The sequence below is a fragment of the Pipistrellus hanaki genome (genome assembly GCF_964339955.1).
Source record: "Pipistrellus hanaki genome assembly, chromosome: 19".
In the NCBI taxonomy this organism is placed as follows: domain Eukaryota; kingdom Metazoa; phylum Chordata; class Mammalia; order Chiroptera; family Vespertilionidae; genus Pipistrellus; species Pipistrellus hanaki.
Window position 1 is genome coordinate 23821501 of NC_140521.1, and position 16215 is coordinate 23837715.

General features: G+C 53.1%; 1 protein-coding gene across 2 annotated transcripts; it reads right to left on the minus strand.

Moving 5' to 3' along the window:
* Positions 1 to 1687: 1687 nt before the first annotated feature.
* Positions 1688 to 10912, minus strand: LOC311613407 (phospholipase A and acyltransferase 2-like). Of its 2 annotated transcripts, none has more exons than XM_084867305.1 (5): positions 10347 to 10912; positions 8470 to 8578; positions 6460 to 6728; positions 2087 to 2256; positions 1688 to 1943 (listed from the first exon to the last, which is right to left on the minus strand). In XM_084867305.1, exons 1-4 carry the CDS (start codon positions 10353 to 10355, stop codon positions 2137 to 2139), a joined length of 507 nt encoding a protein of 168 aa, XP_084723431.1. In that variant the 5' UTR covers positions 10356 to 10912; the 3' UTR covers positions 1688 to 1943; positions 2087 to 2136. The 2 variants fall into 2 exon arrangements, with proteins under 2 accessions (XP_084723431.1, XP_084723432.1); XM_084867306.1 differs by having other exon boundaries at positions 1823 to 1935; positions 2084 to 2256.
* Between the last annotated feature and the right edge of the window lie 5303 nt (positions 10913 to 16215).

The following is a 16215-nucleotide window of genomic DNA, read 5'->3' on the forward strand; positions in this document are numbered from 1 at the left end:
AGCTCACTGCCTTGCTTCTGGGACGGTGCCCAGGCCTTACCTTAATCCATCATTTCATTTCCGAGTGAGAAATGCTCTTGTTCTCCTGAAGATGGACACCAACTCTGGGCCTGCCTGGCCTGAGCCTGGCCCCTGGACCTCCAGCCCTCCTGCTCCCACAGGCCCTTCCCTCCTGTTCCAAACCAGGTCCCTCTCAGGACCTAGGAGGTGCAGGGAGGGAGGACGGAGCACGCAGGACCCCCTGATGGAGCTCAAAGCCCAGAGGGAGTGGGACAGGCACAGGGACCGCAGCAGAGCAGGGTCACGTGGGGAGATGTGGCATCCCAGGGGCTGGGGACCCTGAGCGTGGCAGCTGAGCCAGGCAGGGCCTTCAGGGCAGCTCCTCAGAGGAGGTGTCTGTCTGGGGGGGAGGAGAGGAGGAGTGGGTGAGAAAGCTGGGGGCCCTCGATCCCCTCTGTGCATAAGACCAGGCTGGGATGAAGTCAGGGCCATCAGAAGGTTGAAGAAGAAAGAGAATGACTTGTACTTGCAGCCAAAGAGGGCCTTGCTCAGATTCCCAGGCTGAAATGTCAGCCTCCATACAGGACAATAGCAGTGGGAGATGGGGATCCCGGGACTGGGGTCTTTTGAGAGATGTGAGCTCCAGGCTCTAATTCTAGGTAGTAAATCTCACCAGGAACCAGACCCAGACTCCCAGCGGCTCTAGAGGGGCCCAAGGTTGGTGCCAGCTCTGTCCCCTCCCCTGGGTGCCCCTGGACCAGGGGTGCCAAAGCATGGAGTTTGACTCACCCACAGTCCCCTCCAAGTGAAACTGCCTCTGCCTCCAGGGTCAGGTTCAAACCATGTGACTGGCCCCATCAGTCAGAACCGAGAGGCTCAGTGTGCTCCCCTGACTCCACAGCAGCCCATTAGGAGGCTGAGCTGAGATGGGGTAGGCTGAGCCAATCAGATTCTCTCTCAGGAGCTGGAACAGGGAACCCAAGTGTTGCAGGCATTGAGGAGAGATGCTGCTGAGCGGATGCAGAAAGAAAAGCCATGGAGTGAGGTGCCAAGGGACTAGTGACAGTGGGGAGATCACGGTACGAATTATTCCAGAACCAAGAGGAGTAGAGAATATCAGGAGGAAAGAAGCCTCGGCCACTGGGGCTACGTCACATGCATGGCCGAGAATCCTCAACACGATTCCAGCTGCTGAGCCCTGACCCTGGCAGGCCAATGGGCCCTGCTCTTGTCCCTCACAGGTGTGTCTCCCTGCCCTCATGTAACCCCGCCCTCCAAGACGAAACCTGAGGAGAGCAGAGAACGGCCAGGACACATCTCAGACAGCTGGGGAAGAGCCCCGTCCCTGAGCTCGGGCTGCCATGGCAACATACCACCGGCTGGGGGGCTTCCGGGACAGGCACTTATTTCTCACAGCCTGGAAGCTGACAAGTTCACAGCAAAGGTGCTGGCAGAGGCAGTTCCTGGTGGAACCCTCTTCCTGGCTTGCAAGTGGCGACCCTCTCGCTATGTCCTCACATGGAGAGAGAGCCTCCCGGGCCCTCACCACTACCTTCTTACCTCCTCTGAACCTAATGACCTCCCTTAGGCCCAGCTCCAAATGCCAGCACATTGGGGGTTAGGGCCTCAATGAGAACGGAGGGGGAAGTGGGGAGGGATGAGGGGGACACAAGCATTGAGTCCAAGAGAGAGCCCAACTGTGTCTTTAATAGCACCAGGCCGTATTTCCCCAAATAAAATCTTCCTGTGCTTCTATAGCCCCATGGAAACCAGCCTCACTGGCCTGGCTGGTGTGGATCAGTGATTGAGTGTTGATCCATGAACCAAGGGGTCTCTGGGTCAATTCCTGGAGGCTCGATCTCCAGTAGGAAGCGTGCAGGAGGCAGCCACTGATGAATTTCTCCCATTGATGTTTCTCTCTATTCCCTGCCCGTCCTCTGTTTCTAAAACAGAAAAAAAAAAAAGTTAATAAAGGCATATTTTTAAAAACATTAGCCTAAATGAGTATAAAACAGAGTGAAATCAATATTACACCCTCCCCCCCCCCCCTCCCCCCCGCTGGCTAAGCAAGTCCTCTCCACACTACCTGGTTGCTGCTGGGATGATTCCTTGACCTCACTGCCTTTCCTGCTTGCCTCATTTCCATAGAGCCCCGATGAGGTTCCCGATGGTTCGGCCCGATCCTACGACACCTGCTGCCAGGCCAAGTACCGTGCCGAGTACCCTCATGTCCGTCAGCCGGAACGAAAAGGTGAACTGCAGTACAAGAGAGGGGGCGTCAGGCTCCACGTCAGGGCCTGGCCATGGGCACACTCACCAAGAGCCTTCACTCAGGAGAGACCCATGTCCCCTGCAGTGGAACCACAGGGCAGGGCAACAGGCCACCAGGAGAGCGGAGAGGAGGCAGGGAGAGAACGAGGCCAGGGAAGGAGCTGTAAGTGTGAGGGAGATAGCGGCCCTATAGGTACTGAGAGGCTCAGGAAGCCGCGGGCGGTGGGGGTGGGGGTGGGCGTGGGAAGAACACAGGCAGTGCCGGACGCTATAGGTTAGGGCTGGCTACTGGGAGCCGGAGCAAGTTCAGTTCAGAGTTAGGGAACCACTCTGTGAGCTCCCACGACCAGGGCTGGGCTGGGATGGTTCTGGGGGCCCAGGGGCTGAGCGTGGCCTGGGCATGGCGTGGGCTCCGGTGGAGAAGCTGCGGATCTCGTGTTGTGACTGGGCAGCGGCTTATGGAGTGAGATCACCTCACTCTGCGCTGACCGGGGAGGTTCTGGACAAAGAAGTGGATACTCAGAAAACAGGGATGAGGTGGGGGAGACGCCAGGATGATCCCTGAGGGTCGTGCACTTGGCAACGCCTTGTGAGCCACCCGCTCCCACAGCGCTGTGCTGGCACACTGGGCGGGACTTCGCAGGCACTCAATGGTCTCAATCTACCCCCCTCCCCCACTCATAACCGTATTAGATCCCACTGCACAGAGGAGGAGACTGAGCAGGGACAGTGGGGAGAACTCCCGCAAAGCCACCCCACACTCGGCCAAGTGGCAGGGACCAGGATGCCTGATGTCCTTACCAGCCTACCTAAGCCTCCACCGCCTACAGAAAAAATATGCAAACCAGACCACGTGGCAGGTTTCTGTGGAGGATCGGGACTTGGCGCTGTTGAGCGGCTGGGAAAGGAACAGCCCGCACTGCCCCGTTCACTCAAACGCTCCCACATGCCAGCGATAAGCAGACTTCCCTCAGCTCCACTCTGTCTGGCACAGCGGTGACTGGTGTTTTAAAGGGTGTGCAAAGGAGGGGACACTCGGGGGCTCGGAAGTCCGTGAAATGAAGATTTGGAAAGGGCCGGTCAGCATCAGTGCAGCTGGATGGAGGGAAGCCAGGCTCCATGGCTCCCACGGGAGTGGAGGCAGAGGCCCGGCCCTCCTGACACCGCATTGTAATGGATAGGGACAGCATGTGTGACTATAGGAACAGTGTGAAGGCAGCTTAAGCCAACCCCCAGCAGGGATAGGAGGCTGCTGCTCTATAATCAGTGTAGCCCTCGCTGATGCACTGTGCAAACCCACATCCTGGAACAATAAGTTTGCAGAGGTTTGAATTGAAACCAAGACATAGATGTTTGCAGTGGGAATGGAAGGGTCAAAGAGAATAAAACGGGCAGAGAAAGACTTACTGTGCTTCGCAGATACCTTGCAGAAAGCTTGCGGCCTTGAGCACAGCATAGCTCAGATAACCAGGAGACACCTGGCATGGGAGGAACCAAGGACAGACCGGACCCTTACGTCAGCAGAGCGGCTTGCAGCCAGCAAGGAGGAATAAAAACCTCTCTCTCCCTGCTCTCTTCGCGGATGCCTTTCTCGGTCTCAGCCCACCTGTACTCAGGTGCCCGGAATAAAATCTCTTAATACATGATGGCCTCATGTCATAGAGTGTGACCCCGGCCCCCTCGAACCTTTCATTTGGTGCGAAAACCTGGGGGGGGGGGGGTTAGTGAGGGTCTGATAAGAGCCATCGCAGGGTTCCAGCAACCTGGCACTTGGCACCCAGAGACATGATCGTCCGGCTTCTGAGCTACCCTTGTGTCCTGGGAAGGCCCCAGCCACGCTCCTGCTCTGCTGAACTTCTGCTGAACTCACGACACTGACGTGGGCCCCCCTAGCCTCCCTCCGGAGAGGCCTGGGTCCTGCCCGTGACTGGGGATTGGACCTCTCCTTGCCTTGCCTCCTCCCACATCAGCACCGGACACACATGTAAGGTCACGGGTAAGTGGCTTCAGTCTGTTTTCCTGTTGGGATTGACCTGTCATTTGGGTTTGGAGCCAGGCTCTGGGCTGATACTGTTCAGCAAGCCTCATGGAAATCCAGCGCTGGTCAGGACAAGTCCCGGGGACCAGGTTCCCTCGCCCCCTCTCCTCACGGGACACCTGTCATGGAGGGGGGCTCCATCCGTTTTGGTGAACATTAGGGGGAGGCAGGGGTGCCTTTCTCGGCCATAACTTCATGGAAGCAGACCTTAAGCCACTACCCGTCACCATGGGGAACTGGCAGTCGACCATCCCCGCACCACACCCAGGCTGTCAACCTGAACGCCTCAGACCCTGGAGTTCACGCAGGACTTCTGGCCTCAGTAAACGCTTTCAACTTCCGAACCCCAACCGACCTTGACAGTCCCCACAGGCAGGCAAGTGGTCTGAGGGCCTGTATGTCCAGGCTTTTCCACACTCACATCCTTCTCTCTGTGACAGCTGCTCCCCCAACAGCTTTTCCTTCTCCACTGAGCCCTCAGAGGATCCCAAATCCTCCTCCTCCTTCACCACTTTGATCTCACCAACCATCCCCCCAAGCCCCAGCTAAGACTCCTCAGGCAGCCTGAGAGCCCACCACCCTCCCCAGCGGATCCCACCGCCACCACCCCATCTCACACCCGCTCTGGAGCAGCTTTCAGCTCTCTTCCTCCCGATTTCTGCACTAGTCTTAAAGTGCGCCTTAGAGAGATTGCCTGTGCCAATTTGGCTTCATGCCCAGGGCCACGCAGATACCCTGGGCCAGCAGGCCCCTGCCCTCCCAGACAGAGCGGGTGTGTCCCTAAGAGGGACCCACAATGGAACTATCAGGAAGGGCAGGCAGGTCGCAGGTCTCAAGACCACACCATTCTCTGCCTAAAAGGACTGGGAAATGCAGCCCACAAATATTTAAAATAAGTTAATTGTTTAAAATATTAGCAGAGGTCACCCAAAAAAAAACATGGAAATCCAGCGGTCTTCCTCTCCAGTCTTCCAAGGCCACGAGGAAATACACCAGTCTTGACCCAACAAGCCCAGAAGAAACAATCATACTTAAGATTCAAATGATCTGAGAGCGGGAGTCAGCAAACTATGGCACAGGGGCCCAAGGAAGCCCCCTGCCAGGTCCGATCAAATGAGTGAGCGGATACCCCTTCCCCTGGGCACTGACCTTTAGGCCACATCACAATGGACGTTCCCTTTTGCTTAGACCACATTCCACTTGCTAAGACCATTCTCCTTCCTCTCAGGACTCGCCTAGAGAGTTCTCTGCCCAGAAAAAGCCTGCCTGGAGCCCTTGAAAACCTCTGACCCCCAGTCTCTGGATGCTGGTGCCATTTGGGGCTCAGCCCGTCTGGTTTCCAGGGGACCGAATAAAGTCATAATTCTTTACTCCTCAGGCCTCGTGCATTCTTCCTTGGGCAGTTCTAACACCCACCAGCTGTTTTCATAAAACACTTCTTTAGGAACGGCCTTACCACTCCACTAGGGATCGTCTACGACTGCGTTTCTGTGACAGAGCTGCGGAGTCGGGTGGAGAGACAGAGATCCGTGGGCCAGAGCCCGAAAGGTGTGCCTCCCTCCCCCCAGCCTTTTGCAGAAAACGTCTGTCACCTTTCTCTTCCTCCTCCTGGCTCCCACTTTTTCTCCTCCCTTGGGCTGTCGTCTTGTTGTCCCTACTCCTTGGTCATCTCCAGCTTCAATTTAAAAAAAGAATTAAATCAGATTCAGTGGGCGCTGCCTCTTCTGTGATGCCTTCCTGGATCAGGCACCTGGATTCAAATCCCACCTCTGCACAAGGGCTGTCAGGTGCTCCAGACAGTGCCGAGTGGTTGAATGAGTTTGGGTAAGCTAGTAAAGCCCATGAGCCTCAGTTTCTCCATCTGTAAAGTGGGGATGAAACAACCCTCCTCTGGAGCTATGGGAGGGGCCAGGGGTGACTGTCATGGCTGCGACATCACCCCTTAACCTCACTGGTCTGCATAGCAACACATCTCCCACTCTCATCCATACCCCGACTGTCACTCCCTCGAGGGCAGGGATTCTGTCCCTGCTATTTTGTCTCGTTTATGCCTCCGCCTCCACCCAGGCCGCCTACATGGATGCCCAGCCACTTGTCAGCGGGGCAAGTGGTCTGGCTCCTGGGGGCAGGGACACAGGCTGAGGACGCACCTGGTCACTGCTGGGGACTCTGTAGCGCAGCTCGATCACGAAGTGCTCACAGTTGGCGCTGGTCACATTGTAGAGCCTCTCCTGTCCCACCAGGGACAGAGCCAGCCCCCTGATCTCATTGGGAGGCCGCACGGAGCGCTTCTGGTCATGCTTGTTATTGACACGGTATTGGTCGTTCCCGGCCACCACGGACAGCAGCTCCTTCTTCACTCGGGTCTTCTCAGAACGGACTAACATGAAGCTGTCCGCCCCCGGGCCTGTGACTCCATCTGTGGTTCCCAAAGAGGAAAGAGGGCAATGGTTGGGGCTAAGAGCGGGCAAGCAGGCAGCCCCACTGCCTGGGCGTCACATGAGGATGAGCTGTGGGAAGGCCAGCCCCCTGCCTGGCTTCAAACTCAGACACAGGCTGACCCACACCGGGTGGCCTTGGAGAAGTCTGGCTGCCTCGTTTCTAAAGCAAAGGACATGGGTTCTCCTAAAGGCCCATGTGAGCACAGATGCCTGTGAAAGATGCAGGATGGGCAGAGTGGTACAGCACCAAGACGCCAGGTGCCTGCCCGCCAGAGCGGGAGGGGGACCGTAGCAGCCAGGGGGACATGTGGTCATAGTAGGAAATTTTACTAATTTTCAAATAGTAGCTTTGAGCAAGCCCAGGCCTGACCTGCACACCACACCCAGAGCCTGACCCACCGAGTGGCCTCAGGCAAGTCCCTTCTTTTCTTGGTGGGTTTCCTCACTCACGTATTGAAGGGCCTGGGTCAGGTGACTGCCACACTCTCCCAGCTCTAAATCCTCGGGTTTGCCCCTAACAGGATGCCACCCTCCTGCTTCACCCAGGCTTCTGGGAAAACTGAAATGAGAAGGCAAGTGATGGACCCTGGAACCCACAGGGAGGGGCCGGTGGATCTGCCAGATAGAGCTGGGCTCACAGGAAGCCTGTTGGTATAATGTCAATTATACCAAAACAGCCAGTTCATCCAATGACCAGCTTCCATAGTCACTGACTGTGTGTGTGTGTGTGTGTACACGTTAGTTAGTTCACCAATTCTTATTTTCCCTCATTTTCTTTTTAAAAGGGCATTTGACCCTGGCCAGTGTGGCTCAGTTGGTTGGAGCATCATCCTATAGAGAGTGTGAGAGAGAGAACCGTCTCACATTGCTCTCTCTCTCTCTCTCTCTCTCTCTCTCTCTCTCTCTCTCTCTCTCTCTCTTTCTCTCTCTCTCTGTGTGTGTGTGTGTGTGAGTCTATCTGTCTGTCTGTCTCTCTCTGTCTCTGTCTCTGTCTCTCTCTTTTCCTACCCTCTTTTCTAAAAATCAATGGAAAAAATATCCTCAGATGAGGATTACAAAAAAATAAAACAGTAAGTTATTCCTCAATAAGCCTAATTTTTTTAAAGCCTGCACTTGGCTTTAAAATTCACATGTGTATGCACACACATGCTGAAGCTGCTTGTAATGGTCGCACCATCAGACATGAAATGCATGTCTTTATTTGGTCAGTTCCCTGCTGTTGGTGGTTCCCAAGCTTCAACATTTGCTTTAATGCCACGATGCTCTGGAAGGGAAGGGAGGTTGGGCCAACACCCACCAGGCCCTGCCTGCGCCCGCCATGCTCTCCTGCACGACTGGGAGGTGGGGTTCTCATCTGCTCTACAGAGGGTGCAGCTGAACTCAGGGGGCAAGTCACACGGGCAAGTCAGAGGCAGGCAAACGGAGGCCCCAGGATCCCAAACGGATCTCCTGGCGGGAGGCCCACCCTCCTTCCATGCCGCTGCAGCCCGCTATGCGCTGTGTCCTGATCATGGTGCTTCCCTGGGACAGTGTTGGCTGGAAGTGAACCCCAGCATCGCCTGGAACAAAGGCCAGCAGCCCGCCTCTCCACGAACTCACTGCTGAGGAAGAGGAGCAGCCGCCACAGAGAGCCCCCAGGCCGGGCACCGGGCCGGACAGCCCAGAGTGTGCAGTTGCTAACACCCCCTCTGCCCCGGGGTTGGCGGGGAAGCAGCTTGCCTGGAGCAGGCAGGTGCACCACGTAGCCGTCCCCCACGTAGAGGGCCCAGTGCTGGTAACCAACGTGGAGAATCTCAATCAGGTCTCCAGGTTTCGGTTCGGCCTGTGACTGAAAAACCAGAGAGAGGCTGAGGTTAGTCCTCATGGAACATTCTAGAACCTGGCCTGGAAGGAGCCCAGACCAGCCTGCGAGCTCCCTCTGACCAGCTGCTGCAGGAAGCGGGAGAGGGTGCTCTCCTCGCGCAGACGGAAAGGCCTCCTTTGCTGGGGCTGCTGAGCTGGACCTGAGCTCTCCAGGGACAAAGGAGAGATAGACTGGGTGTCCGGAGGGGAGATGTGGGCCAGGGTGCAGCACAGGGTGTGGCCGAGAGGTATGCAGACATGAGCATGCAGACACAAGTTATGCCACAGCATGTTGGTGTCAGTGAGTGAGTATATGACTCCCAGGAAGTCTCAAATGCCTCATAAATGTCGCCACCTTCGCTAGCCTATGTGTTTCTGAATGATAGATCCTTATCTAGTGAATAGAAGAGAAAGATTGAGACTAGGTCTGCATGTTGCCAACGTTTCATCCTTAACAATCTCAGAGCATCCCAGGCAGGGGCAGGGCGGGCGGTGCTCAAATCTGGGCTCCAGGCCAACACCCAGCTGGGGACCCAGGGCGTAACTGGAGTTGGTGACAGGGCAGTGGACTTCTGGAGTTTGCATGAGCAGGAAGTATGTTGCCCTCATCCCACTGGAAATGAGAGAATGCCCTTATCATACAAGTTCTATTTTAGGATTACTCAGAGGCTGGCCAGCACCTCTCCTCCCCTGACACAGCTGAGCAGGGTCCCAGGGCCCGACCACCATGAGCAGGGTGGGTGGCTGTCGCTGGGTGACGTGAGGATGGCTGCCAACCAGAAGCCAGCTGGGGAGAGACGGTTGAGAGAACGCTCTTGACTAGCGGCATCATGCAACAATCGGACCGAAGATGGAACAATTTGAGCAACAAAAAGAAACACAGCAGATTGTGAATAATGATACCAAAGTGTTCATAATGACATTTAAAATGCATTAGTCACCTTTGGAGGATGCCAAAGAATCGCCATATTATTTCGAAAGCTGGTAAATAAAGGAAAAGATCCAAGCATTTCCTACGTAAGCTGTACTCAGGCAACCAAGTTAAGAATGACCAAAAGCCACAAAACAGCACTAAAAGGTGGCTACACTTCCATGTGCAAAGGACTGGAAATCACCTGGCAGGGCACTTACCGAGCCACACAGGAGGGACTGTGACAAGGAGGGGGGGGGAGGATGTAAGGTAGGGAGGGGGGACGGTGCAGGGGACTTCTGCCTCAATGTTAGGTTTCCATTTGGGTTTGGGGGGCTGACAAGGAAAATGTGCTCACATATTTGTAGCAGAGACTAAATAAAAGCTTTTTGCATGGTGCGGCGAGCATTCGGAAACATGACTGTCCTGGAGCCAGAGGAAGGAGGAACATATTGATGGGGAAGAGAGGGCGGAAAGAGAAGCAGAGGGAACAGCTAAGCTGCTTGGAGATGAGGGTGGACAAGAAGGCCTGCCTGCAGCCCCCCCCTTGGCCCACCCACTGGGAGCCATTCTCCTGGTCCCTCCCCTCCCAGCTCCTCCCAGCCACATAGGCCAGTGTGACCGAGGAGTAGGACTAGGCAGTGGGCAGAGGCTGCCCCCCTGAGCCCACCATTCCTGCCTCCTCAGGAAGCTCTGGGGAGCCCTCCCACCCCAGGAATAGGGACCCCAGGCCTCGGCAAGCATGCATTCCCTCAGTGCCAGAGCTGCGGACCAGCAAGGAGACCCATGTTATCACCACTGACAGGACTGCGGGGTTTGAAATGAAAGCTTTCTGGGGTCTTACCAGAGCCATCCTTCCATGCAGGAGTGTCTGCGTGCTGCTGCCTCAGGACCCAGTCTTTTGTGATCAAGAGTTTCGTTTCCCCTCTGACCCTGCCCAGGAACACAAGCACCTGTACTTAATGCCATGTGACATGCTTCTCTGTGAGTCACGTGTCCCGGTGACCTGCGAGGTATGACTCAGTAAAAGGAGGGTCATGTTTTCCACATTTAGATTTAGCATGTATTACCTTATGCTACTGATAAATACATTTTTAAAAATAGAAAAGCAAATCAAAGATCACACAAAATCCGCCCTTTGTTCAAAGCCGGGCCAAGGTACAGGCCAGGTTGACACGTGGCCTGGAAACCCGCCAGAGAGACATCAAAGTCCACATGTGGAGCCGGAAGGGTTCGATGGTGGCCACGGGCAGCACCCATGGTCATAAGTCAGCAAGTCTCAGGGCCTAGAGAAGAGGAGAGAGGAGCAGCAGTCAGGTGGGTGTGGGGGCGAGGAGGGATGGAGAGACAGAGGGAGGAGCTCTAAGGAGGCCCCAAACATGGGGACTGACCATGACCACAACACACCACCAATTCCTGCAACCTCTAAACAGATTGAACCAGACAAAACGCATCATCAGAGGCACATGCCCCACACTGGAAACGCGCCCCCCCCCCCCCCCCCCCCACACACACACACAGAAACACATCCCAGACCAAGTGGAAATCCAATTGCTCTCCCCTGCAGGCCTGGGTCCGGCCCCCCACCCCCCAACTTCCCTTCCCTGCAGGCCCGCTGGCTCCCAACTGCCCTCCCCTGCTGGCCATCTTGTGGTGGTCATCTTGTGTCCACATGGGGGCAGCCATCTTTGACCACATGGGAGCAACCATCTTGTGTGTTGGAGTGATGGACAATTTGCATATTATTCTTTTATTCGATAGTATTTGTATATATATATATATATATATATATATATATATATATAAATGCATGGGTGGGGTCCAGCCAGCCTCGCCAGGGTGAGGGGACATGGGTAGTTGGCTGGCCTGCCTGCTGGTTGAACTCCTGGTCAAGGGGACAATTTGGATATTAGCCTTTTATTTTGTAGGACTAGAGGCCCGGTGCACGAAATTCGTGCACATGGGGGATGTCCCTTAGCCCAGCCTGCATCCTCTCCAATTCCTCTCACAATCCAGGACTGCTGGCTCCCAACTGCTCACCTGTCTGCCGTCCTGATTGCCCCTAACCACTTCTGTCTGCCAGCCTGATCACCCCCTAACTACTCCCTTGCCAGCCTGATTGATGCCTAGTTGCTCCCCTGACAACCTATTTGCCCCTAACTGCCCTCCCTGCAGGCCTGGCGCATCCCCCCTCCCCAACTGCCTTTCCCTGCAGGCTCAGTTGCCCCCAACTTCCCATCTCCGGTGCCTGAGCTAAAGATCAGACTGACAACAAATGTGCTTCTGGCAAGTTATGTTTCCAGGTCATGGCTCTGCCAGGCATCACTGGATTCAGATGACAATCAGCTCAGTGGCCTTTCCCAGACGCTCTCTTTTTAATATTTTAAATGTAGCCTATTGACATCTAATTGGACGCTTTGGACTTGAGATCACAGGATTTTTCTGCTGACTAAAAGAAAGTAGGATCAAATTAATGGAACACAAAGGAATCCTGTTAGATATGAAGTGGTGTGTTTTAACATATTCCATGGATGAAATTCTTTTAAATCATCCAGCAATTCTTTTGCCAGTTTCACTGGAGATATAATTTCATCATGACTATTCTGAATTGCTTGCACATGTTTGTGTAGCTGCACTAAATCTATACTGATATTATTATGATGCCATATTCCCTGTAGGTGCATCTCGATTTTACTCCAGGCCCATAGCGGGCTGAAGTCACACAAATACCTGTAAAAGCAGCATGGCATTGCAGCTGCTGTCTAATTTGGACACTTTCTAATTGATTGCCTAATCCTATTACTACACCTTTCAAAGCATTTAACTTTGTTGCTAGCTTTTTGATCATGAAATGTAGTTGAGGTGTTCTGAGCCAATTCATTGACAAACTTCATGTTCTGGTTGTTTGGGTCAATGCAAGAGAAGCAGTCACAGCTGATGTGATAACAGTAATTAGGGTAACAATACCAAAAATAATAAGTCCCAAAGCACGCTTCTCCCGGGACAGCTGATTGTGTAATTCCTGCAATGCCAGGAGGCCTCCATCATGATGCCATTTTCCTGTTATGTTGGTGGAAGCATAATACAAGATTGCTCCTTTAAAATTAGTATATCTTCATTCAGGGTATGTCTGGAAGCACAGCTGGTAAGGTTACAGTGATGGCTTTGGACAGCATAATGGGTGCCTAATCTGGTGACGTTCACATATCCAGTCACCAATACATATGGGGGCTGGACACAAGCTGGTAAGCCATAGCAGGGGTTCAAAGAAGATGCTCCTTTAATATCAGCTAAGGAAGAGCCAATAAAATTAAGAAAGTCAAGGGCAGTGGCCAAAACCCCAAAGATCTTTTTGTAAACCTCCTGTTTCTGTAGTCATGGCATTACCCACAAACCCTCCTGGTGACATAGGCTCGTGATGGGGATATTTACATCAAGCCCGTGAGGCCAATCCACAGTCAGAGCCAGAAATATTATGTCTCACTGGTACAGGGTTGGCACAATCTTGCCATCGAGGAAATGCTCCCAGCTCAGTAGTGGTACTGTTAGGGCATGAGAGGAGGGAGGCATGCTTATCAGACAGCCATGGGGTGGCCTTGGAAACTCCAGTTTAGTAACTGAATATTTTTTCCCAAATTCCAGGGCCTGCGATGTTAGCAATGTCTGCGCCTCCATAGGATGTCTTATTTTCTTGGCCAAGCATAAACATCCTGGAGTCCTCTTTTTAAATAAACAAATAGGGAGCTCCTCACTAAAGCCATTCTAAGTATAATCACCTTGGGAAGAAGGGGTTATGTGCTTGTTGGAGCTGCCCCCAACCATATTGGTGTTGTTAGTAAACATGGGCGCTGATTCCCCAGTCCAGGTGGCTGGACTGACCACAGGGGGGTCTGGAACGTATATCCAGTAAGTTTCTGCTATATCCATACTTACCTGGAAGCTGACAAGTACCATTATAGTAACCAAAAGGGTGGAGGAGTTGCCTGAACCCCCTGTTCTTTCACCATTTGCCGAGCACCGATGGTCAGCTTCTTCAGTTGGCCCCATGTGGGGACACTAGCTTCTTGGGTGGCCTTGGTCACCTGCCTTCTGCTCTCCTTCTTCTTTGAGGTTGGTGGATGAGCTGGCATCATCATGGGGGTGTGATCTTCAGCTGTTCTCCCAGGTCCATGGTTGTGATGTACCATTCACTCTGGAACCCAGATGGGGTTAGAAACGCCTTCTGGAAAGATACAAATGTGGTCTCTTCCCCCACATCATTACTGGATCCAGCCCTCTCCACTGTTTGTAAATCCTTCCATTGTGCTATACCGGCAGATGCCACTGCACCAGGAGCTTGATGCCTAAACGGGCAATTGGACATCCCTTTCACAATCCAGGACTGCTGGCTCCCAACCACTCACCTGCCTGCCTTCCTGATTGCCCCTAACTTCTTCTGCCTGCCAGCCTGATCACCCCCTAACCACTCCCCTGCCTGCCTGGTCAACCCTAATTGCCCTCCCCTGAAAACCAGGTCACCCCTAACTGTCCTCCCCTGCAGGCCTGATCACCCTCAACTGCCCTCCCTTGCAGGCCTGCCTGGTCCCTCCCAACTGCCTTCCTCTGCTGGCCATCTTGTGTCCACATGAGGGCAGTCATCTTGTGTGTTGGAGTGATGGTCAATTTGCATATTACTCTTTTATTAGATAGGATTATTATTTATTATTTTTCATCTGCTCTTGTTCCTTTTTAGACCTTTTATTTTTTTTATTTATTTCTATATATTTTATTGATTTTTTTCCAGAGAGGAAGAGAGAGGGATAGAGAGAAACATCGATGAGAGAGAAACATCGATTAACTACCTTCTGCACACTCCCCACTGGGGATGTGCCCACAACTAAAGTACATGCCCTTGACCGGAATTGAACCTAGGACCTTTCAGTCCACAGGCCCGATGCTCTATCCACTGAGCCAAAACAGTCCTTTTCATGGATTCTTCAGAGTAATATTTTTCTAAATGTATTATAACAAAATAGTAACTGTCTTTAAATGGCAAGAAGAAATTCAAAATGTGTCTATATTCAAGTAGACAATTAATAGCTGTCCCTGTGGTAGGGTTCCCCTACTTGACTTGTCCTTAAACTACATATGGTCTCTGGGAGGGATGACTCACCATCTCAGAATGGACTAAGGGAGCTTTCTTCCTTCACAGGGTCTCACATGTCACAGGACCTCACAGGTCTGTAATTCCTGCAACAGAGAGCTGGTACACGCTACTTCCCTCTGTTCCAAACAGGCCTCCCTCAGTTTCCAAAGTTGAGGTTTGTGCCAATCCTGACATGGACATGGGCACACAGGCCTGCAAGACAGTATTCAGGCTGCCAACTGTCTCTCAATAGAGACCAAAACCTGATTGGTATTCCTATTTGCCCATAATGAAGTATAATATTATACTTCACATAATAAAGTATAACATTATAGCAGCCACTTCTGACAGCTAAATCTTCTGCTAATAAATATGACACATGGTAGGGCTATCAAAACATCTTAGGTAGGTGACTAAAGTTTATTTTTACCTTCCTACATAAAGCAAAATTGTCCTTGTCTCTCTGGAGTCATGTCTATGAAGACAAAGGTATCATCTAAATCTATTATACAGTTTTCTGCAGGCCACTGTCAGGGCTATATATGGTAGTCAGTTCTTTTTAGCCACCAGCACAGTCTGTCCAATTTCTCTAAAATGCATTCTAGCATGGAAGAAAGTTGTTTTGCTATAAACAGACAGCTTGCCCCATACATAACTGGGCTTGGACATCTGCCTTGAAAGCTGTAATCAATAAGTTTAACATGTGGCCTTGGGTCCTTCCAACCCAATAGGGTCTCTGCCATTCCTAAGTCAGACTCCTCTCTTGGAAAATCTCAAAGTCCCGAAGGCTCCCTAGTCCAGGGAGAGTGACTTTCCTTGACTTTTTGACATTAAGCTGCCAGTTAAAAACAGCAAGCTTGCAGTATAAAACAGGTTTGCATGTTGCAAAGCGCTCCTGTGCCAGTGGCTTGAGTATTAGGCCCCTGCTTCCACACCCATCCCCTTTGTGGAAGGGCAGCAACAGGCCTCTCCCAAGGGAGTGCACAGGAAGGTATCTCAGACCCTCCATGCCCAGCAAGGCCAGGTGAGCAGCTGGAGACAGTCAGGAGAAAAAAGGGAAGGGGGCCAGGTGACCAGCCTGAAGTGGAGAGGGAAGCAGGAGAAAGGCTGGTGGACAGGGACACGGGTGACCCGCAGGCCGGCCTGCAGGCAGCAGGGACCTTGAGAGGGGTTGGGGGCTTGGGGCAGAGGCCAGGTGACCAGCAGGAAGCGGTCAACGGAAGAGTGGGTTGGGGCGAGGGGCAACAACCGGAAGTGTTCAAGTGGCTCAGGCCCTGTAGCCCAGTGAATGTAGACCAGGGTCCTCAGGGGCCGTAAAAGCCCCACCTTCCTTAGCTCCAGACTGGAAGCCCACAAGAGGTTCCCTTGTACTCAGGGCAGAGCGTTACCCGGGAATGGGGCAGAAATCCGGCCCTCAGGGCCCAGCAAGCAGACCAGTAAGTGCCTCTGGAGGGGCCCGGGCAGTGCCCCCAAAGAGGAAAGTGATTTTCCCCGAACTCACACAGCCCTCTCCCCAATGTCAATGGCCATAGACAGTGCTGTGGGCGTCCCAGGACTCTCTGTGCTGAGCTGCTCCTTGGTGGGAGCT